This window comes from Schistocerca serialis, chromosome 7, assembly GCF_023864345.2.
Source record: "Schistocerca serialis cubense isolate TAMUIC-IGC-003099 chromosome 7, iqSchSeri2.2, whole genome shotgun sequence".
Lineage (NCBI taxonomy): Eukaryota > Metazoa > Arthropoda > Insecta > Orthoptera > Acrididae > Schistocerca > Schistocerca serialis.
In genome coordinates, this window is record NC_064644.1 from 200,755,173 (window position 1) to 200,780,189 (window position 25,017).

Sequence of the window (25,017 nt, forward strand, 5' to 3'; positions counted from 1 at the left end):
ATAATATTGAATCACAGGGAAAATTGTGCTGCGACTATGTCGCATCTCATTTTGTGGACCTAGCTACAGTAGCTATCAAGACGTTTTCCTGATAGGCCTACTTAACATGATCGCCAATTCGGTCAGTGTTTTTTTTTATTTTATTGGTATATACAATCAGTTCATGCTTACAAACCTGCCTTACCACTGAAGGTGTCAATTTATCTTTTTCCAGATTTTTTTGTAAGTAAATTAGAACAGAGAATTCATTTCCATTACCGATAACACCGTATCGTGGCAGGAAAGTATCTCTGTCTTACGTTAGAAAAACAGTTTCTGCATAAACCACCAGACACACACACACACACACACACACACACACAAACCCAAATTGACATTTTAACAAGAATTATATGGGCAACAGTATCAAAAGACACCAAACGTACACTGTGGTTTGTTTGAGCCAGCTATCGAATTTGTGATTTGACGTCTTCAGTAAAGTCTGAGAAACAGTGAAAGTGCTATAGTTTAACATTTTGGTTTGAGAGTTCGGAATGGGTGGGTGGAGAGGCGCAGGGCAGCGCAGCTGGAGTGGAGGAATATATACCATTCTTTACATTCGCTCCCAGAAGCCCCCACATAAACTGCTTGCTTACAGTGCTCATATTTCTTAGGTGAACTCTATGAAATAGGAGGGTGAGTCAAATGAAAACCTTAAATACTTTTTTAAATATTATTTATTGTGCAGAAGTGGTACAAAGCTGTATCAATTTTCAACAATCTCCCCCACGCTCAATGCAAGTCCTCCAGCGCTTACAAAGTGCACAAAATTCCTTTGGAAAAAAAATTCTTTTGCTAGTCCGTGCAACCACTCATGCACCGCGTGGCGTACCTCTTCATTAGAACGGAACTTCTTTCCTCCCATTGCGTCTTAGAGTGGTCCAGACATATGGGATTCACTTGGGGCAAGGTCTGGTGAGTGTGGTGGATGAGGAAGACACTCAAAATGCAGGTCTGTGATTGTTGCAACTATTCGGGCAGTGTGGGGCCTTGCATTTTCATGTTGCAAAAGGACACCTGCTGACAGCAATCCACGTCGCTTTTATTTGATTGCAGGCCGCAGATGATTTTTTAGGAGATCTGTGTATGCTCCACTGGTGACAATGGTCCCTCTAGGCATGTAATGCTCCAAAATGACGCCTTTTTCGTCCCAAAAGAGAGTCAGCATAACCTTCCCTGCTGGTGGTTCTGTTCGAAACTTCTTTGATTTTGGTGATGAGGAATGTCGCCATTCCTTGTTCGCTCTCTTCGTTTCTGCTTGGTGGAAGTGAACCAAGGTTTCGTCCTCATTAAGGATTCGTGCAAGGAAGCCATCACCTTTTCGTTAAAAGCGCCGAAGAAGTTCTTCACAAGCATCAACACGTCGTTCTCTCATTTCAGGAGTCAGCTGCCGTGGTACCCATCTTTCAGACCCTTTGCGAAACTGGAGCACATCATGCACATTTCGTGTGCTGACCCATGACTAATCTGTAAACATGCTGCAATGTCACGCAATGTCACTCGGCGGTTTTCCTTCACTATGGCTTCAACTGCGGCAATGTTCTGTGGAGTCACAACTCGTTGTGCCTGACCTGGACGAAGAGCATCTTTCACTGAAGTCATTCACACCATTTGCGAACTTCCTACTCCATTCGTAGACTTGCTGCTGTGACAAACATGCGCCACCGTACTGAACCTTCATTCGTCGATGAATTTCAGTAGGTTTCACAGCTTCACTACGCAAAAACCGAATAACAGAGCGCTGTTTTTCCCTGGTGCAAGTCGTAAGTGGGGTGGCCATCTTTATACTGATACTGCGACGGTACGTGTGCATCTGCACTATGCTGCCACCTACACGCCATTCTGCACGCTGTTTGTAGCACGCTTACCAACTTACAGGATAACGGCGAGAATTTTCGATTTGTTATTACAAATTTAAAGTTTTCATTTGACCCACCCTCGTATAATGTATGTTTGTAACAACAAGAAAAATTTACCCGAATGTGAAACACAGTGTCAGGCCAGAGAGAGAGCGTGACGCAGGAGGAATCGGTGTAGAGGTTCCCAGTGATTCCCCCGCCGTCCACCTCCCACGTGACCAGGTACAGCGGGGAACCCCCGTCACGTCGCGCGGCCAGTAGGTCCTTGTCCGGCGCTCGCCATGACAGCTCCGCGATCACCAGCACTCCCTGGTGGATCACAGACAGCACCTGCACCGACCACACGCTGCCGTCCTGGAAAACAACACAAGCCACACATTCTCTCAGTCCACATGTCACCTTACATAAGAATCAGTCGTGCCCACAAATAATCACTATGACCAAGGGCAGATAAACATAGACACTGATAATGCCGGTTTAAATTCCCTTCTCTTTCATTATCCTTTCTGTTTCTGATAACACTAAGTACCACTTCAAATTTACTATGATAATCAACAGACTTGTGAATCTTGTTTTTCTTTATTATTATTATTAGCGCCAGACATTATTATTGACCTCCCCAATGAACCATTATTGTTGTACTTGAATGACGTAATTGAAACCAACAGCTGTGTTGTAATACAGACGTTTGTTCAAAACATGCTACCAGTTTCGACGCGAAAAAGCGTCATCTTCAGGCCCCAAGCGTAATCTGCCATCAACGTACGAACCACAATGACAAAGAGCAACGGAGTCTTCAAACGGAAAGAGTAGAACTAATTAAGCGTGTTACATAAGCATGTGCAACCAAGAAAGTCACGAGTGCAAGCGGGGCCAAAATCAACTGAATTCTGCAACTTCCAGTAAAAAGCCCAGCAGTGGTTTGACGATTTATTGAGACCGTCGTGTTGAAATAAGAATAAAAGTTGGGATTCATGGTGAAACAAAACTCAGGACTCAAATATTAAAAGATAGTTTATTATAATTATTAGCAGTTGCTAGTAGTATAAGTATTATGACAAAAAATTTTATACGTTCATACTTTAAAAAATACACATTTGTTCATTTGACTTCTGAATGCCCCGCTAAAACTCTTGCGGTGGTCACATACCTTTGTCTGACGTGATGCGACAGTAAACCATCTATCAGAAGGTAAGGATCTTACGGTATCTTGTACGTTTCCTGTAAAGTATCGTTGACGAATAAATGTATCTGAAAATAGATTCCCCCAACTTGAAGAGTTCAGGAAACCGCTTCTGTCTACAGGAAGCAAAACAACTGACATGCGTCCAGGTTTACACGAAATGAAGTGTAGAAGATATTTGATTCATGTCGTTTACGTTTATAAGAAAGTCCGCAGTACAACCTTGACAGAAACACTTCTTTTGTATTTCATGTTTTCTGGTGTCCTGTCATTGCCTGCCTCCACATGTGACCTCGTTATACAAAACCTGCAACATGGGGAGTCGCGACAGCTTGTAGGAATGTCTGGGGGCGCCGAAGCTACAGTTGGACAACCAACACTGCCTGCTTAGCACGCTGTCATTGAGAAGTCATATGCTTTCCGCCAGGAATTAGCTACTGGTGTTGCGCATACGCACAGAGGGCTTTCCTCTAAAGGTGCTCCTCGTTTGACACCGGATACCTCGTGGTGCGAACATAGCAAGTAGAAGTACGCTGGCAAATCAGTTAACTAAACGAAATTTTGTTCTGCTCCATACGTAAATAAGCAAATGCTACTTTCACTGTAAGTTACTTACGTTGGTTCAGTGGACAGCTGTGATCATAGCGATACTTTATTATAAGTTACCCCTTGTCCGTATCCACCAGGGACGAAATTAGCAGAAAACTCTGAAAAGAATGAAACTGCGGAGATCATGTGCAGAACGCAGGTGCCCTGCGGAGGCAACTATCACAGCGGACGAAAGATTTGCGAGTGGATAAACCATTTTAAAAGTGTTCAGTCTGCCAGATGGAAAAATCGCCTTAAAAGTGCAGAAAGAGCATTCGGATACGTCATCAACTTCTAAAATGAACAAGAATATCGAGTCAGTTGAGCTCATGATTATCGTCTGGGCAGGACTCTTGATACTACGCATCAGTTGAGCAACTATCACCGTTGACCATTTTCAACTGTCTATGAATCTCATAACCTATCATCTAGTTCGTTCGTTGTGTATCATATTAAAAAGACGAACGATAACGTTTCAAAAATGTGTAAATCACATTTAAGGCGTTGCGAAGAGGGAGGATAATTTCTCAGTTGCACAGTGATCGTTAATGAGACGTGTGTCCAGCGTTACGAATCAGAATAAGTAGCAGCGCATGGTGTGGTAACATGCGTCTTCGGTTATATAAAAAAATTAGAAAGGCAACCTTCTGTAAAAAAGTTTGTAATGACAATGTTTCTATTGATTGTGCTCTTGATACAGCTTTAATGAAGTTTTGAAGCAACACTACGTAAGACTGTAAGGTACTGTGGAAGTATTCTATAATGAGCGAACAGTTTCGATCAAAGACAATTTTTCAGCACCACTCAGGTTAGCAACAAGAGTTACACTCGAATACCATGACGGCAAAAAAAGGAGCACAGTGCCGAAAAGTCGACTATGCCTTTTCCTATCTTCTTTTTAACATTCTGTTCTTTAGACGTCATCGTATTCTGTTATAACTCTTGTTGTTAATCGAAGTTGTGATGGAGGACATTCTTTGGAACCGGTCGCTTATTAAAGAAATTTTTAAGAGCACCTTACGGTATTATATGGTGCCATTTCTAAAACACTCTTAAAGGCCATACAGTAAAGAGTGAAAGCGACTATTAGCTACTGCGAGATCTGAAACCCAAAATCAGAGCAAAGACAAATCTCTCAAAAGGTGTAATTTTGCTTCAGTATGACGCTCCCCCAGCACATTCAAAATCTTGGCTTTCGGCTGCTGGAGCACAACGGTGTAGGTCTGAACTTGCTCCAACCAATTTCCACTTTTTTTGATCCGGTGAAGTAGCACCGTCGGATTACGAGACCATGCTGGCGATCCAAGAATGGATCCCACAAAGTTTTTTTCAGGACGGAATTGGGAAGCTTATCAAGTACATACAGGTTGGGGAGATTACGAAAATGACTGATGCTACTCACATTGTCATTTTCTCACTACTATTGCCTTTACTTTTTGAATTGCCCTTGTAAAATCTCTAAGAAATAACATCACGCAATTTCCTTTTCCATCTCGACTCCCTAATTTTGGAGAGACATCCTCACCTGCAGAGCGCACTTGTTTTTCTGTTCGATACTCAAGTATCGTGAGAATTCGATAGTGTGCGAACATTTAGCAAACTTGTTGTTCCTTCACAGTTCTTGGTGTTTACTTTGTAATTCACAGCTGAGAAAACACTAATTGAAACAGTGGTTTTACTTTTCTCATAAGGAATGACAACGACTGATACTGATTGCAACACAAGCAAATCATATTTGCCAATGCAGTACATTTCTCTGTCACATACCACTTGAACAACTCTTCAGGCCTTGTCGGGAGTCGTCTCGTAATCTTTTTCATCCTGACGTAATATCTGGTCCTGGTTACTTTCTATACTAAGAGCTTCCCCAGATTGTCCGAGAAAACCAATAACAGCAGACGGAGAAGCAGGGGCATGGTCACCAATCTTAAAGATAACGCTAGGCTACGCCCAGGCAACGGCACGCAAGCTGCACTCTGCAGATTGCGTTTTGGTTGTGCTGAGGTATATGGCCTTCATCGATCGTTTTACAGCATGTGTGTATGGTTGCGGGAAGTTTTCTTCGTGTATGAGACCAACCATATACTAAAACTCGCCAAAACTCAGGTTTCCGCTGTGGAGGAGAGCTACTACGCCCGTTTCTTCAGGTAAGCCATAGAGATTCACAAACATAAAAATACGAAACGACAAAAAGCCTTAAGGTATACGGTTCCTGGGTTTCCGAGTTTCAGCGAACGATTGTTGCAGGTAATAAAGGGAAAATCACAGTGCTAAGGACCAGGGAAAAGCCTTCAGATGTTGGTGCGATAGGTACGTATGAAGAGTGGAAATGGCTGGTTCAAATGGTTCAAATGGCTCTGAGCACTATGGGACTTAATATCTGTGGTCATCAGTCCCCTAGAACTTAGAACTAAGTAAACCTAACTAACCTAAGGACATCGCACACATCCATGCCCGAGGCAGGATTCGAACCTGGGACCGTAGCGGCCACGCGGTTCCAGACTGAAGCGCCTTTAACCGCACGGCGGGTGGAAATGTAGAACGTTCTAAAAGCCATTTCTTCGTAAAACGCATTTTCAGTGCTGTTATGTTCTCGATAATCTGTTGTATGTCCCGAGCCTTGATACAGCTGGCAAACGAAGGAGAAAGACATTGAAACATACATTAAAGGATGGCGCCTGGTCTTTATGTCAAGCTATGTGTACCTCTGAAGTTCCAAAATTTAAAAGATAATGAGTGGTTTCTGTTGACCACAAATTTCTACAAGGTGGGGCGAATAAAAGCGGCCCAGACGAGTGGATACAAATTGTGTGAGAGTTTACGGAGAAGACCTACAGCTACGTCCAACAGGATGCCATGATGGAGTTGTTAGCAGAGGTGAGACTGGTCGCGGCTCTAGATGCCCACCCGGTCCACCTAAACTGCCAGTGTGCGATTACTTTGTGTGGGGAAGCCTCATAGTGTTGAAGAACTGAAGTAGAACATTTCGGATGAGATTGGAGCAGTTCCAGCAGTCCAGCTTCGATCCGCCTTCAGCAACTTGCTGACCATGGTCCAGAAGTGTCAAGAGATGAATGACGGTCACTTTCAACATCTGCTATAGTCAGATTAGCACTGCATTATCCTTTGCTTTGCTGTGTTTCTTTGTACCCTGCAACTCTGTTCTCCGGGACACTTTTATTTGTCCCACCCTGTACAAGTGAAAAGCTTAATCTTTTTCTGTTGTGTTCTCACAACTACAACGCAGTGACTCAGTATGAATGGCACTTTGAATAAAAACATTCTTCCTGCTATTTTGTCGAAAACTAACATTTTGAGACAGTGGCTAAGTAAAAAACACAAGCTGATCCTTGCAAGAGAACACCAATCAGCCAGTCCTTCTTTTCTTTTTTTACACAAATAGTGCCGTTACCGGTTCCGCACCGATAGCTTCATCTGCAAATGGCTGTTCATGTGTATATTACGTCTGTTGTTCATTACATTAGCTGTTGAAAAGAAACAAATGTAATATACACATAAACAGCCGTCTGAAGACGAAACTGTCGGTTCGAAACAGGTAACGGCGCTTCTTTTTGTAAGAAAAACAGCATTATTAAGAGTAGCTGGTTGCTGTTTTCTTCTGTTTTCAACGTGCAAAAAACTTCTTATTGACGAACTGTAAGAACTTTCCTATCGGCCGCTAAAATCAATTTCCTGATATGGCACTTAGAATGTTCTTAATGAAGTATTCATTTTCTAATTTGCCGTAATTTTTATACCGTAATGCGATGAATAACATAATCCGAAGGTATCAGACTACCTTCTCAATTTTCTGAATGTAAGTGAGTTACGTAAATAGAAAAGTTCCCAAGCCAAGATCGCAGAAAAAAAGTTTTTTGTTGGATCGACCGGTTTCGACAGGGCCAAGCAGTAGTCATCGAATCTTATACTTTTCAGTTTTTACAACATATTAATGATCAGTGTTACTAATCCCTTCGCACTGCATGCGCTTTGTATTGCATTCAAAAGCATAAGATCCGATAATGACAGCATAGCTCTGTCGAAACTGGTCATCCAATAAAATGCTTTTTTAGCGATCTTGGCTTACCATACATCGCACATCGCCTCCAGACTGTCCGTGTCAGGACCATACGAGGTGATTCCTATCGACGTTTGAAAAAACCAGGAGTGAGGTAGATGGCGTTGCGACAAATAGTTTAACAAGAATCACACGGAGCCGCAAAAGTGGATGACAAACGTTGAACATGTGACGTCACTAGATGACGTATCACGCCGCACGTGCAGCGGTTAGGCTTGTTGTGATCCTACATTCGCTGGTATGGGGCAGTGCTACACGTCGCTGTACAACGGGCAAATTTCGAATACCTTTTGTAAATGTGATTTTTTGAAAAAGCAGAAGTCACAGAATTAATGTCCTCACTGTAATCAGGCAGAAGTTGTTCTTACTTTAAGTTCCTTCCCTTTTGTGACAACTTTTTATTATATTTTATTTTCTTTATTTATTTATTTTTTTGCAGACATTTCTAGTAAATGAAATAAGGCCATTTTCTGGTAACGACGAAATTCAGAAGCTTATACTCTTTTACTTGTGACACAATAGGGCAGTTTTTTGTTGTACTGTACCTTTCAATAAACCAGCAGAGAACGTGAAATCGGCAAATGAAATAATCTCACCTGAATGTAAACACATACTTGTCTAAGGGATTGAAAAAGAAACTGCCTGCCGGAGCCTCACCCGCTTTTGAGGTATTTCCTGACGTCTGCGGCCCTGTGTTTCTTACATGAATTTACTTGTCCCGGCGTTTTTTTTTTTTTTTTTTTTTTTTTTTCCTGTGGGAGTTGGCAATCAGAACGTGTCCATTTCCACTCTACATATTATCTGCGGCCGCGGGATAGACTCCAAACCGTCGCCAGCGTTGGATGGTCAATCTTTGACAATGCCAGCCACTAGTGCTGCCGAAGCGGTATAAAGAAATTAAGGAAATTTGTGGTAAGGTCTTATGGGACCAAACTGCTGAGATCATCGGCCCCTAAGCTTACATACTACTTAATCTAACTTAAACTAATTTTTGTTGGGACGATACACACACCCATGCCCGAGGGAGGACTCGAACCTCCGTTGGGGGGAGACGCGGTATAAAGAGTACTAAACAAACTTCGGCCGAAGATCACGAGTAGAAGCCAGCAGGAAGTACTTTGATTCAAACACATCACCACTTTCTTAAAAGACATCATAGTCGCCGTTGACTGTATAAAATATTTATTATTACTATTGCAATTTCGGCCTTATGGCCATCTTCAAGTAACACTGCAAAAGTTACTTTATGTCAGAATATAAAACTATCATGTCGGATAGTTTTATATTCTGACAGAATATAACTTTTGCAGTGTTACTTGAGAATGGCCATAAGGCCGAAATTTCAGTAGTAATAATAAATATTTTATACACTCAACGGCGACTATGATGTCTTTTAAGAAATATTATATGACTGTGAATCCCAACCATGAGAAGTTAATCACATCACCACTTGTTAGTGATGGATACTGAAGCCTGTCGGAAGTTACTTAGAACTTGAAGCTTACCCCGGTGGCGGTGCTGGGTCCTGCGGGGGTGGGGTGCCGCACCGAGGCGCCGGCCAGGTCGCGGGCGGCTACGGGCCCCAGAGAGGCGGCGGGGGCGGCCCAGGCGGGGGTGTACACGGTGCGCAGGCCGCCGGCGTCTACAGCCAGCACGCGCGCCGACCCGGAGGCGGACGGCACGCGCGCTCCGCACTGCTCCGTCTGCAAAACGCCAGCAGCGCGCTGATGATGTGCGTGTCGCCGAAACGCTGCTAACAGCTACTGCCTTACATCTCGGCATCAGCCCCGACATAAGTTGGGAACAGCTCAACCAAGGGGATACACTTGAATTAGGAAAGAAAGACAGACATAGGAGAAATAACATAGGGCATGAGTACATCAGCGGGTTTGTAAGGAACATAGTAACGATGTTTTCGCAGGGCGCCAAGTAAAATGAATTGTCCTGTGCAAAAGTTGATATACCAGCAAGTTATAAAAATCAGACTGGAACCCATGCGAGACTTTTGTGCAGTGATCACTGACTAGAGACAACGAAGAAAATAACAGCTGTCGATGACGAACTCTTTCGTTTCATTATCGCAGATCTAGATTTCGACTGTTACACAGGTATCTTCAGTGCATATGACAACAAAGTGTCGCTTAGTAAACAATATTGGTGCAGAGCTTACAGGAGTTTAATTTGAACTGTCACCTGTTGTCGTATCCACTGAAGATGAATATGTAACTGTAATCTAGATCTGCTATAATAAGATGACGTGTTTTGCGAACGATTGCTGTACTTTTCTCTATTGTCAACTAGTAAGACTTTAGGACAGATTAAGTCTGTGCTCTAAATTTGCACTGCATCTTGGAGAATTACTTTAATCCAGGAATGTTACTACCAAAATACGTGCTTCGAAAGTAGCCTTAGAGGGAGGTGCGATGTTGCCAAATGGTCGGTGCTGATTTCTATATTATCATAGACGTTAATCATCGGTGACCGAAAATAATCGATACGAAAATACCGACATTAAATCATTAATTTATAGGATTGGGTAAAAAGCAACATACAAACACTTCAGCGCCATACATATTGACACTTAAATACGCCACTAATTAACATTACATATCCCACATCACACTGTATACAAATTTTAAATAACACGATTTCATTATATTGGGTTTCAGTAGGTTCGGGTTACATAATTTCACTTCCATTAAGATGGGCTTATGACATTTTGCATTTCAGTACAGGGACATAGAAGCGCTTTTGTATTTAATTTTCTCAGACTTTTGGTTGGTGATATTAGTAGGTTACTTGACTTCAGTTTGTGCCGTGTACTTTACGTTTGGGTGTACGCACAGTTTTTGTATTATGTTTGTTGGCATATATATGTAAAGAATATGCGTGCTTTGTGCATGTATTTTGTCCGTAAAAGGATCCCTGCGTTGAACATGGTCGTTTCACTGTTGTGATTTTATACTACCTTACGACATAATATTAAGTTGTGATGGTTCTATGTTGCTATGTACACCTATTGCCTTTGTATGATCGTCGTCCTTTATTGACTTCTTGCAGTGTACCTGTATAGTTGACAGCTATTGTGCTGTTTACAACTGATCGACTCAACGTATTGCTTCAGTAATGGAAACTTGCTTTACACATTTCAACTGTGGTCAATTTATTCGTTCTATATCAAGACATCTATGGCACATGTGAAGTTGTGATTATAATTTTTCGTAAGTATTTGAAGTTGACTGTGTAGTCTCATTGTATCTTGTATTCCGCTTTCGTGTTACATTGCGTTTTTCTTGCATTTTGTGAGGATGGTCAATGTTAGAAACCGTCGCAACAGATATGTCTCACAAGGCAGCATTGCGCACTTTTGCAGCATCTTGAAAGCTGGTTCAAATGGCTCTGAGCACTATGGGACTTAACATCTGAGGTCATCAGTCCCCTAGAACTTAGAACTACTTAAACCTAACTAACCTAAAGACAACACACACATCCATGGCCAAGGCAGAATTCGAACGCGCGACCGTAGCGGTAGCGCGGTTCCAGACTGAAGCGCCTAGAAACGGTCGGCCACACTGACCGGCCTTGAAAGCTTAATTCTGAAGCTTCTTGAGCGTGTATGTTCTCGAATCTAGGATCGAGAGATGTTGATATGGTTAATAAGTGAACGTGTTTTGATACATGTGGTAACGTTACTCTTCACATTGTCTCCAACAGTGTGCACTGCTTGCATGCCAAATATTTTCTTATGTAACATACAAGTTTTTTGGATATCTATACTGCTTGCAACGATTTTTCTCAACAAAATTTCACTAGTAGGCACTACTATACTCCGCGCAATACCACTACGATCTGCCTAATCTGTGGCTATCAGCACCAGTGGCTCATTGTCATGACCGTAATAATATTATTTGAGCAGTTGAAAAAAATCTTTCATTCGTATAGAACGTTGAATTCCAACTAGTGAACACTTATTGAACTACGATAATGATCGAAGCAGACGAAATTGGCGCTGCGGCCGGGACACGAGTCCTTTTGTTGTTGTTGTTGTTGTTGATGATGGTTGTGTTTGGTCGTCGCGAACGTCACAAGACATCCGTTCAAGATCGTTGTTGATCCTTTCGCTCGGTTTTTTTATTACAGAGGCCAACCAGCTCTCTGACCGAACACGCTGAGCTACCATGCAGGCACCCCTGGTCTTCTTGCTTGCTAAACAGAAATGCTAACCATTACACAACTGCAGTACGATGGTCAACATTGCTGCACGAACTACCTAAGCTGAGTTCTGTCCCCAACACAAAACTTCAATTCATTTTTCCCTTACATGTTGTCACTACTGCCTGGGCTCTCTGATATTGGCAAGCACCCCAGAATTGGACATAATGGGGCGTCCTTGTACCATTGGTGATCTTATAGATGTTATAATTAAATGTTTCCCTGAGACATTTAAGTCTCTTTTTATTATCTACGATAATGATCGCAGCAGACGAAAACCCGGGTTCGAGTCCCGGCTGCAGCAAGAATTTTAATTCATTTCGTCTGCTTATACTCGGCACCAATGTCGATTATAGACTCCTGATGGAAGCTAGCAGACGTGTGCTAGTGAAAAGAATCCCACAGTATATGCGCCAAGGATGTCAAATACTCTTTTTGGAGTGGTGGAGCCTGAGAATGGCTGTAATGTAGCCCCGTGATAGAATAAAGACATTCTGAAGACACAGCTGTGGTGGTACTTTTTCTCATATGTATCATCATGTCCCTCGCTCGTGCAAGACGACGGATATCCGTAAATAGAACCTGGAATTAATTTTGATTCTGAGCAAAGACAACTGTGAGGCAGATAACAGTATGGCTTATGAGTGTATCCCCATGCGCGGGGGAGTCGAGCAGTGCGTGGGAGGCTGACCTGCGTGACCTGCCGCCAGTGGGAGGCGTCGTCGGGCCTCCAGACGACGACGTAGACGAGCCTGGCGGTGCCCGGCGCGCCCTTGGGGCCGGTGGCGTTGCGGGGCAGCCGGCAGGGCCAGAAGAGGTCGCGGCCGGCCACGGCGAGCAGCGGGAAGGCGCGCGTCTGCGCCACCGGCGTCTGCTGCTGCGGGGGCGGCGCCGGCCCCGAGCCGCCGCCCCCACCCTGGCCGCCGCGGAAGAAGCGGCACGCCTGCCGGCAGCCCGGGAACTGCAAAAGCGCACACAACACACGCTGCCGTCACGCCGGTTTACTAGCAAAGTGAGCTGTGGAGCGGAAGTAGCCGGGGGCTGTGAGGGTGCAAGTGTACGGGGGCGCACAAAAGCATGGAAACACTACCAACACAACTTATCACCACATCTAATACGCTGTCCGAAAAATGTTTGGCATTCAGCACAAGTCAAATGGTTCAAATGGATCTGAGGACTATGGGACTTAACTTCTGAGGTCATCAGTCCCCTAGAACTTAGAACTACGCAAACCTAACCAACCTAATGACATCACACACATATATACCCGAGGCAGGGGTCGAACCTGCGACCGTAGCGGTCTCGCGCTTCCAGACTGTAGCGCCTAGAACCGCTCGGCCACCCCGGCCATCCATTCAGGACAGTTTCCAGTGATCTCGGAATAGATAAACACGGGTACTGTGTAGTTTTCAAGGGAATCTTATACCTGTCTGCCTGCAAGGAAATGGCAAGTCCTAATAAGGGTGGCGGAGGTGGATAGCGGTCCTGTACCCTTCTGTCCAAAATACACCACAAAGGCTCAGTAAATAATGAGATCTTCTGACTCTGGTGGTCTGGGGAGATGCAATAATTTGTCCTCGCGCTAACAAAACCAGTGCTGGACAATGCGAGCTGTGCGAACCACCACACGAAAACGAATCATTTTTCCGCGGTCGATAACGGTTATCTGCGACATAACGCACCCACGACTACAAGGAACACTTGATTCTGCTGTTGCGTGCATACACAAACTTCGAGTCTGGGATATTATTATCGCGAGTGGCAGCGAGCGAACAGTGAGTGGTAAGACAAGATGGACGCAGCCTGGCGTGGAGAGAAGCCGCGCATCAGGAGAGGTCACACCTTTCCCTGACCGTGCTAGTAGCGTCAGAGGAGATTTTTGTAGTAATCGAGAGTTTTTGGTAATCTGTCCTTTTGCTGCGCGTAGTTATTGTTTTCTTGCGCACTGGAGGGATTTTGTCACATTTGTGTAAGCATACATTGAAAGCAACATTTGTATATTCGTGGTGTTCAGGTATTTATTTTTGGGTAAAGACACTGTGGAATAACTGAAGTTTTTGCTACTCAAACTGTCGAAGCAAGAGAAACGTCTGAGTAAAGTTTGTCAGTGTCGGAATCGTTAATTTTTAGAATATAGAAAACTAAAAGATTTTATTGGTTCCTTTCATGTTTTACACCGCTAATGGCCTGTTTACCGAAGCCGTCCTGATCATTCAGTTTCAATTTTTTCAAAAAGGGGGATAGTACTTGCATCAGTAGTTGTGACCATGAATTGCGCTCTCCACGGAGCGCAGTATTTCTTTTGAATTATTTAAGCATGTCGTTGGATGCAGAACATTCGCGCCGCTACAGCGGCAATACGAGACAAGTTGTCTCTTCTGTTCAGTATTAATTGTTAGGAGATGTTAGAGAACATTTTAAAATCGCAGTCATATACAACAGTATTTTTCATGTTTTATAGGATGAGTAATAAATTTCTATCTTTTGTTCTCAATCAGAATACTGACATGTCCGATTAAGGCTTTTCATAATACAAGTTGTACGGCTACCAATCGGATTTTATGATAACGTTAATAAAGTTTCACTAGATAGCCTAGCATTTTTTTTTGTAGAGTTAAAGGATAGATAAGGACAACATTGTCAGTGATAGAGCTACACACATTTTTCGAACATCTGTTGCCATAATCATAATGTTTGACACAAAACTTTCACCGGGCTGATAATAATGACATTTTTTGATAATAAAACTCTTCTGACCATGATTGGCTTATGGAAGGATGCAGAAGTAAGTCGGCCATGCCCTTTCAAAGGAACCATCCCGGCATTTGCCTGAAGCGTTTTAGGGAAAGCATGGGAAACCTAAATCAGGATGGCTGGACGCGGATTTGAACCGTCGTCCTCCCGAATCCGAGTCCAGTGAATTACCCACTGGGTCACCTCCCTCTGTCGTATTGAGGTCACTGCACAAGTGCCACTCGTGGTCAAATACAACAGCGCCACCTGCAGGCTTGACTAGCGTCTGCGTATGCTCAAGGATGCATATCTCGCGCAGTTTCCATATTTTTATGTAACTTTTGTATTTTAGCCGTCAGACGCTATTTAATAACACCATCTCCTCTACTGTACAGAACATCACAAGTAGGCCTATAAAGCAAACAAGTTTTAAAAAGATTAAATTGCAATTCTTACGACAACTTAAACAAAAAACTTGAAAGGGCTTTGCTACAGACAAGCAAATCGGGTCCCACCGATCGCCGTGTCGTCGTCTGCGAATGGCGTCATCTAAATGCGGCATGGATGAGTTTAGCACACTGCTCTCCCGGCCGTAGTCATGTTAGCAGGCCTGGATCCTTTACTTCTAATTCAAGCAGCTCCTCAAGTAGCATCACGACGCTTTCTGCACTCCTTCCCGTCCTCTCACGAAGGAAAGATCCATGCCAATCACGGTAAATGATAACAGCCAAACAGTCGCAGGATAAAGATTTTTTAAAATCTTTGACCACGGTTTCGGTATATGTAAATATACCATCATCAGAAGTAAAATACACTAAAATCACAGCATCAGTGGCTATGCTATGATTAGTTCACAATTATGTTGTATAAATGGAGATGATGTTTTTTTTTACTACTGACGACGCCTTTGGCACGATTATTTTATGTATCTCCACTGCAGGATGTGATTTTAGTGTATTTTACTTTTGATGAAGGTATATTTACATATACCTAAACCGTGGTGAAAGATTTTAATAAATCTTTATCCTGCAACTGCTTACCGTGAAGAATTTCAACAGTTTCTGTTCCAGCAATGTTTAAAATCTTGATCCATGCCAATATTGGGATCGGGCCCATTCCCCTGACATGGCAGCTACTAAGGCGGACAACCTAAAGTCGTGCCCTTTTCATTAACTGCGAAATGTATTTGCAAACTGCGAATATAATTGTACACCGGCTAACTGTTTACTAACACATGAAAATTTGTGCAAGCATGCATGTCTGCAGGAACATTGCATCGAACTATACAGACACTGTAAAATAAAGACACTGCCCTACTGTGCCTTTTCGATAACTGTCACACCAAAAGCGCAAAGACCTTTCGTGAGTTGAATCACGATTCCAAAAGTAGAAATAGCAGTAGAATGAAGTCACTCTTCAACATACGTCACAAATTTGCCCAGACACAACTAAATTCCAACCCAATTTCAAAAATTCCTCCAAAGGAAAATTTTGGCCAGGTGCCAGCAGGGCTGAGGGTTCAGTGCAAACTCAATTATATGGACAGACAGTTCATCCATTCCGGGAATCGAGAATTTCGACGATTTTTGCCTATAACGACATCGATACTGAGTGGACAGTTATCGGTCCTAGCGATTCCAACTCTTTAGAAAATGTTCCAGTTTTGCTGTTTGATGTCGGATCACTAACGACAAAAGAATATATTTTCGTGTAACATGATTATAGATCAGCAATCTTCTGATTTTTTCCTTTACTTGTACTGAAAAACCTTTCTTCTTGGCAAATTTCATGATTCTAAGTCAAGGCGAAGTAAGCTATAGGTCTTAATTAATGAGTTTGCATCAAAATGGCCGTATCTTTTAATTGCATTGCTTAAAAGCTACATCTTTTTACGGTCAACTTCACGCATATATTTGTTCTTGAAAAAAGACGGCGTAACAGACGGACAGATAACACACAGACTGTCAGAAAATAGTTGACAATTCATTTCGTGTGATATAATTAGGAAATTCACAGTTTTAGGATTTTAGGTTTACTTTTACAGTGAAACGCTGCTTCTTGGCAAATTTCATGATTGTAGGTATGGCGTCGATAGTTACGATGCCACAAGGTAGATGCACGCTCTCGTAAGTTGGCACTACGAGAGAAGACTAACTACGCCGTGCACATCTACATCTACATCTACATTTATACTCCGCATGCCACCCAACGGTGTGTGACGGAGGGCACTTTACGTGGCACTGTCGTTACCTCCCTTTCCTATTCCAGTCGCGTATGGTTCGCGGGAAGAACGACTGCCGGAAAGCCTCCGCGCGCGCTCGAATCTCTCTAATTTTACATTCGTGATCTCCTCTTGATCTCCTCTGGAGGTGCAAGTAGGGGGAAGCAATATATTCGATACCTCATCCAGAAACGCACCCCCTCGAAACCTGGACAGCAAGTTACACCGCGATGCATAGAGCCTCTCTAGCAGAGTCTGCCACTTGAGTTTGATAAAGATCTCCGTAACGCTATCAGTCTTACCAAATAACCCTGTGACGAAACGCGCCGCTCTTCTTTCTATCTTCTCTACCTCCTCTGTTAACCCGATCTGGTACGGATACCACACTGATGAGCAACACTCAAGTATAGGTCGAACGAGTGTTTTGTAAGCCACCTCCTTTGTTGATGGACTACATTTTCTAAGGACTCTCCCAATGAATCTCAACCTGGCACCCGCCTTATCAACAATTAATTTTATATGATGATTCCACTTCAAATCGTTCCGTACGCATACGCCCAGATATTTTACGGAAGTAACTGCTACCAGTGTTTGTTCCGCTATCATAAAATCATACAAGCCACAGCGCCCCCTGGCCTACGCTGCCGAGCTCAGCGGGTGCCGTCTTGATTTCTGCCCCATTTTATCAAGATCAGAGGGCCTGGAAATATCGCTTCTAGTATCTAGTGGGCTAGCTTGCTATTGAGACTTTGTATTAAGTTCAGTTAAAGTTTGGACAGCAACGAGTATTTGTTAGCTTTGAAATTGTACAGAACAGTCATCTTAACTTCACAGGATTAGACACTGACTAAGGCTTCACACGTACGTGCTCATCCTAGCCAAAGTTATGTATGCATCTGATATTTATTTGTGTTTTTTTTTTACTCTATTAAAAGTCTTAAAGTTACATGCAGTACCAAAGTGCTTCACCTCTCCTGCTCTTACTCGCTTCCTTCACTCTCGGCCTATATTACAGAAGCAGTTCACAGGAGCAGACAAACGCGCCGCCTATCCAGGCGGGATACAAAAGTAGGCTAACGGAAAGTACCCTATAGTATTAGATGCTTGAGTATCAAAATATGTTACATTAATAGCCGTATCTTTTGATTGTATTGACTTAAAAGCTGTATTTCCTTGCATCTCCAGGGGACCGTAGACCTTAATATGTGGCATAATTTTCAACTTGATACGTAGATTCACTTCTACGAAAAAATGTTTTGAAAAGTCGGACAGACAGACGGGCGGACGGACAACAAAGTGATCCTATAGAGGTTCCGTTTCTATCGATTGAGTACGTAACACAACCCCAACAAGCTATAAAGGACTGAAATTGAATTAAAATTCCATAACATTGCCCTCGCAATAAATTTATGTTCCTTGTGGAGTCCTGCATGCAAGCCACTCGGCACAAGGCGCAGTCACTGTCCGTTCTCTCTCCAGGAAAATACTTCTCGGGAAGCAACACAACAACGTCTAGCCCGTACTATCTGAATTTGTCGTCGCTATCTTTTGTCCGACCGCAACCGCCCACCGAACGTCAAGGCGTTCGCTCTAAGTTCCGGCTATTCAGCTACTCGCCGCACCATCGCGTAACAGACTTCTCGAGAAGCATGAACCTACACCTTAATCCGCCTTCCATTCTCGGAAACCGAGACAACACCGGACTGCACAACTTCCGTACAGCAGACGCCGCTGTCTCGTTGTTGTCAGCCACCGTCTGCACTCACTACAAGTTCCCGCTGTTCCACTGCTCGCCCCAAGACCCAGCGACAGACTTCTCGGAAACCTAGTCAGCACCGCACGGCGCGTCCGAGCTGAATTCGACACCCCTATCACTTCAGCCAGTTCTGTCTTCCGAGGTCCTGGTGCTACGTTCCGAGTCAGCTGCTGCGATTCGTAAACTAGTCCACTCAGTTATTTCAGATAGATTCACACGGTTTTAGAAGACTGTATCTTCTTCATGAATTGAGATAGAACTTTGGGGGAGATTTTGAGCTACGCAATGAGACAAAGTGTACCTCGCCTCCTTGCCGATTCCTTTGCCTGTCGTTAGCGGTCACCTTGGTGTGCGTTTAACTACCTATGCTCAATGTGTGTCGAGTCGAGATGGGCATGACACGGCAACTAAAGGCATTTTACTTCTTCGTTTCGACAGGAGCGATTAAGATACAACTGTATGATGTGACTTTCGGCTAGAGCATGACACTGCAACGATGGATAGCCGTAAGGTGCCTATGGATCTCTAGTTGCACCACTGGTCAAAAGGTCGCCTGATAAATGATATTTTTGTACGAGGTGCTATGAAGGAGTCCATCTCTGTGGCAATGTGTATCTTCATCCGGCAACTTTGAGTGAAATGCGACGCTTCACAGTAACAGCAACGAATACAGCAGCTCAAGGGGTGCTCGCTAAAGTGTGGTTGCAGTTTGACTATCGTCTGGATATCTGTCGTGTGTCCTATGGAGGGAACATTCACCATTTGTGAAAAGTAAATCAAAACGTTGGTGACACACGTAATTGCGATAAGTACCTCAAGATTGTGGAAATATATACACTTGTAAAACTAGAAGGCCGTGTTTGGAAACAATAACATAGTGCATTATGCATAAGGTAAATATTATTTCTAGTTTCTATCTTCTTCCATGCAGAACATATAGTCTTGTGAATCGGACGAATTTTTTGAAAATCTGTTAAGTCCAGCAGTTAGTTCGAGAAGGTGCAGAGATTGGCCTGCCTTGCCATAAATGGCGGGACTGTAGCACACCCATTGCTGCGATGTAGACCACCAGCTTTGGGTTAAAATACAAGCAGCGGCAAGAGCATGGAAATTTTAGGATACCCATAGCCCCACACTAACATAATGAATGTGGTAAATATAGGAATGGTCGGACAAAAGTTGGCTCACTATAAAACAACTTCGGTCTTTCAGTAATCCTTTAAATGTAGCAGTTTAAAGTATGAAGCAATGGGAGAATGAGCCACGATGCCTTTCTCGTGACAGTTTGGTTTACTCATGGGCCGAAATCACACGAAGGCGCTGAGGCCGGGATGTATACGTAATACAGCCTGTACTAGAGACCGCAGTCTCTCTCTGGAAGCTGGCAATGGTATTCCAGGTGGAGGTACTTGCTATCACTGCGAGAATACACGTTGATGCCACAAGGTTCGTAGAATCTGCATTGATTCAAACAGCCAGGTAGCTACGAAATCTCTATTAGCCCCACCAACGACAGCCAAGATCGTTGCAGAATCCCTGGTAAGGTTAGGAGAAAGTAACTGGGTAGACATGCTGTGGATCCTTGGCCGCTGAGGTATTACTAGTAACAAACAAGCTGGTAGCCTAGCCAAGACAGTGGAAACGATCCCATTTGTTGGACCGGAACCTTCCTATCATGAATTTGTGGATAAAATGTTAACACATAGCTGGAGCAAAATGCAGCACGTAGAACTTTGGACTAAGAGCTCAAAAACAGACACATGATTGGCTAATGATAACCGAAATCATGTTCAGGAAGAAGTTCTGCAATCCTAGACTTGAGCAGGAGGCTGATTAATCTCAAGGTAAGTATAATGCCTGGTGGCCAAAAGAAGAGACTGTATCTAACAATGACTTAGCAAAGAAACTTCTTCTTCCTTTCAAGAATACTGGCTTAACTAGACTGACACGATCAACCGGCGGCCAAAACCACTGTTGTTTACCTACGTGATTAACTCAAATCAAATCGAGGTTATCCGTTAATTTCTCCTGTTCGGTGGCTAAATGGGTGTTAGTTACAAGTTCCAAAATCATTTGAATGATTTTTCTAACGAAATGATGTGAACGTTCAGTTCACGGGATATGTATTCACAATTAGTGTTAGCATTGATGAACACATTAAAGATTTTAGTCTTACTCATGCAACTACACTTATTTTGTTTATTTATTTATTTATTTAGTTCTGCTGGCTACCAGTTTTTAAGTAGAAATGCGTCAATCGAAAAGGACTTGTCTAGGAGAAATGATTTTAAATTAGATGTAAAACTTACTTCGCTACCTTTCAGATATTTTATGTTATTGGGTAAGAGATCAAAAAGTTTTATTGCTGAGTATTGAACTCCTTTCTGAGCCACTGAATGCTTTAACAATGAGTAGCAAAAGTTATTTTTCGCTCTAGCGTTGTAAGCATGGACATCACCGTTATTCTAAAACTATGATTTGTTATTTATGACAACTTTCATTAGCGAACATATGTAGTGTGACGGCGCAGTTAAGATGCCTGGGTACCTGCATGACATCGGTGGGTGAAAACCACACATTATTCTTACTGCTCGCTTTTGTGCAATCAATAATTTCTTCCTAAATGATGAGTTACCACAGAAAATTATTCCACAAGGCTTTACTGAGCGAAAATATGCAAATATGTCAGGAGGATGATACGTCTGTTTCGAAGATTAACAATTAAACGAAGAGCAAAAGTAGCTAAACTCAAATGTTTGAGAGGCTCAGCAACTTTTTTTTTTCAAAATTTAGGAAGAGCGTTTTGTAGAGAACAGTTATTTGGAAAATATTGTTAACCAACTCTTCCGTTTCTTTCCCTCTAACCGGATTTATCATAATACTAATATAAACAGCAAGAAGTACCGATTTTCCTTGTCGAATGTAAAGTGGAAGATCACTCACGCATAAGGAATAGGAGTGAATACAAAACTGAAACCTATGGGATTCCCTTCGTAACTTTTTTCCCTCACAAAAATTTCTACTTTTCCAATATCGTCTGACTTATTCATCACAACCTTCCGCATTCCGTTTATTATGATTCAAGTCAGCTGTGCGTAAAACCATCAATTCCGCAAAATTTGAGTTTTGCTCGGACAGTAACATGCTCTATACAACCCGAAGATTTCGTATGAACATGGAACTGGGCAAGACACGCACAGTGAATTCTACGCCTGCAGGCCCTCACGGAGGTATACAACAAACTGTGCACATGACTGTAAAAGTACTCGAAACAATAAACTCTTTATTATGAATCTGGTGAACTACGTTCACAACCCCAGGTACAAATATAACCGGCTACAGACATTTTTTTGTGAGGAAAACGGACCATCTGTGGGAAAATCAAACCGAATAACGCAATCATGGTGTCGGCGTGTCTCTGTGAAAATTTAACTCGCTCTGCCACCTATGTTTACACAGTTTAGCATCCGACTGATACAGGAAATCCGTCAACATGTAAAACACACCCATAAAACACACAATAATCTACACTACCGCAATCAAACAGAAGTCTCTGATGACGACTTCGGCATATTAGAGGGAGAATTCCAGTGCGATAGTCGCTGGAGACAACATCGATATCCAGCAACAGCACCTGTCTGTAGTTGCACCTATACATGAATAGTCGTTGCTGGCTACCCAATCCGCCAGCGGACCCAATACCCATGAGGATCACGGCCTGCCACCGGAATTTCTTTGCTCTAAGCATATCCGCTATCTCCTGGACTGGACCGTATTACTGATAGCACACACCCAGACGTATGAAAAACTTGACAGGCCCACATTCTGTTCATCCGTAATTGCTAAAAACCCTTTCTCAGTCGAGGCACTGGAACTTTTTATGCTGGCTACCATGCAAGTTCGGCGCGGAGAGGCTCCAGAGCAAAACTGGAACAATTACGGACGCGCTGTCGTGAAGAGAGGTAATACAGATCGCCGTCCCCAGCTGACGTGGAAGGTAATAATAGTAGAGCGCAGAGCAACAGGTGGCAAGGCGTCCGCCGCTGTGCTGTGCTGTGACAAGGAGTCAAGGGCAGCGGGGTCACGCCGCCTCTGGACGAGACAACTTGTCGCGGCGCAACAGGTGGAAGCAGTCTGCGGGCTCAGCGCACGGCCCTCTCTGCAGACGCCTCCCGGCCGGGTGACAGGCAACGACCAAGTCATCTGTCAGCGGTCCTCCATCTGATACCGCTTTCCCGTGCCTACGCTACTTTCCTCGCCGATTTATGCTAAATAATATGTTTTTGAGACACTACACAAGCTCAGCCTTACACGCAGCTAACGTTCTCCAGTTTACCAATTTCTGTTACAGTCTCTGGGTTCCGTGCTGTCTCCTGATATCGATTTCTCAAACGGAGGACCAAAGACAGTCTGACGAAATTGTGAGTTAATTTTCTTACTTTACCTTACCGTGCGTTTCCGCTTATCAGCAGTTTCCTGTTTTCAGATCCCACAAAATTCTATCGCGCCATTCTTCCAATAGACCCCTCACTCCCACGGCTTTGGCTATAGTTACCGTCCACGTTCCCATCGGCCTCTTTCGGTTTCCTCTTCGTGGTGAAGATCAGTTGAGTAAACACTGCTGCCATCGTTGTTCCTTCATCCCTCGGACATGTCCATACCATCTCAGTGTTGGAACATCAGTCCTGTCTGGGACGGGTCACAGTAACCGAATTTCTTGCCCAAATAATCATCTTTTTGAAGCACATTTACCGCTACTAATCACACACCTAAACTGTTCGTTTAACATACAGTGACATTTGATCTGGGAATGGGTACATTTTGGCATTATCAGTGCGATGTCGCCATCAGAATTTCATTAATGAAATTAATATAAAAGTATGCCAATGGCCGGGAAAATGCCGGCTCACTATACGATAGCCTCTAGTCGCTTCAACAAACCTTTCAAAGTAACAAATTTGGCCAGCTGTCAAAAATCATCCGCATCTTCATGTTATTTTAGACGATTTCTTATCGTGTTATTGGCATATGCCAGCGACATACGAAATAAGATGAGTTATTACGTAGAAAGTAAAACAGTTACACAGTTCCTGCTGTGGGGAAACGTTATCAGGACGAAGGACAGGTAGTAAGCAAAATGGTAAGAAATTCGTGAGCTACTATTTTATGAATGAGAAGACGAGCAGGGTAGAACAGCTATACTTATGAACAGATATCGGGGTTTAAATCTATACCCCCGAAGTCCGATTAGAATTAACAATACTTAGTTTGTAAAATTTGTAGAATCATTTTACATATCAAATGAACATGAGTTAACTTGGTGTTAATCGCATGCTACGTCACGTTTTGTAGGCGGAATATTTTATCTCTAAAAAGCAGTAGCTGATATCATGGGGGACTTAAGCCTTGTACGGTAGATGAATTTTTATGAATCTAAAATTTGTTTCAAATAGACGAAATTTCTCTCAGATACGAAGGTCATATTTCTGATCACGTACTTAGTAACGGAATGTGTGTGGAAAACGGTAGGGAACAGGATTAACGCAAAAAGCAATGAGGTTTCACTATATGTCAAAACCAAATGCGAGCAACAAAAATGAACGAAACTAAAGAGGCAAATCGTGTACAGGGTGCAAATTCGATACAGTCAAGTATGTATTCTGTAGCATTTGAACACAAGTACATTTCAAACGTTGACTTATTTTTCTGTCAGATACGGAAATCGAGCTAGAACGCTGCATAAAACGCCTTCACATATCGAAATGTAGCAATTTCTGATCCAAAACATTCTATCGAAACCACGCCATATTTTTATGATTGCTGTATCGAATGAAAAGAAAAATCATCTAATAATCACATGAAAGTGTCACAATGGGAACATTTGCAAACTTACATATTTCATTATTTTAAACATAGCTGCACAACAACAACGGTTCCATGTAATAAAATTATAAGCAGCCGACCAGTTGCAATGGATAAAGAATTCTTTACCTAGGTTTCAACAAATTTAAATTTGTCTTCTTCAGAATACATCAGTCCATACTAATGTAAAATTGCCACCTTCTGAAGAAGACAAATTTAAATTTGTTGAAACCTAGGTAAAGAATTCTTTATCCATTGCAACTGGTCGGCTGTTAATAATTTTTAGGGCTATATTTTAATTCTGACAAATGGATCTATGCAGACATTTGTAAAAACGGCGATCATACATCAGTCCATACTAATGTAAAATTGCCACCTTCTGAAGAAGACAAATTTAAATTTGTTGAAACCTAGGTAAAGAATTCTTTATCCATTGCAACTGGTCGGCTGTTAATAATTTTATATTTCATTATACTAGAGAGACAT

General features: G+C 42.8%; 1 protein-coding gene across 1 annotated transcript in view; it reads right to left on the reverse strand.

The window, feature by feature from the left end:
• The window catches only part of LOC126412223 (uncharacterized), a 183,124-nt gene that overhangs the window by 14,543 nt on the left and 143,564 nt on the right, over positions 1 to 25,017 (reverse strand). Inside the window, exons 4-6 of the mRNA XM_050081712.1 lie at positions 12,651 to 12,920; positions 9,253 to 9,450; positions 2,016 to 2,252 (exon numbers count right to left, since the gene is read on the reverse strand). Of these exons, the coding sequence (XP_049937669.1) occupies positions 2,016 to 2,252; positions 9,253 to 9,450; positions 12,651 to 12,920 (705 nt within the window). The remainder of the gene's footprint in view (positions 1 to 2,015; positions 2,253 to 9,252; positions 9,451 to 12,650; positions 12,921 to 25,017) is intronic.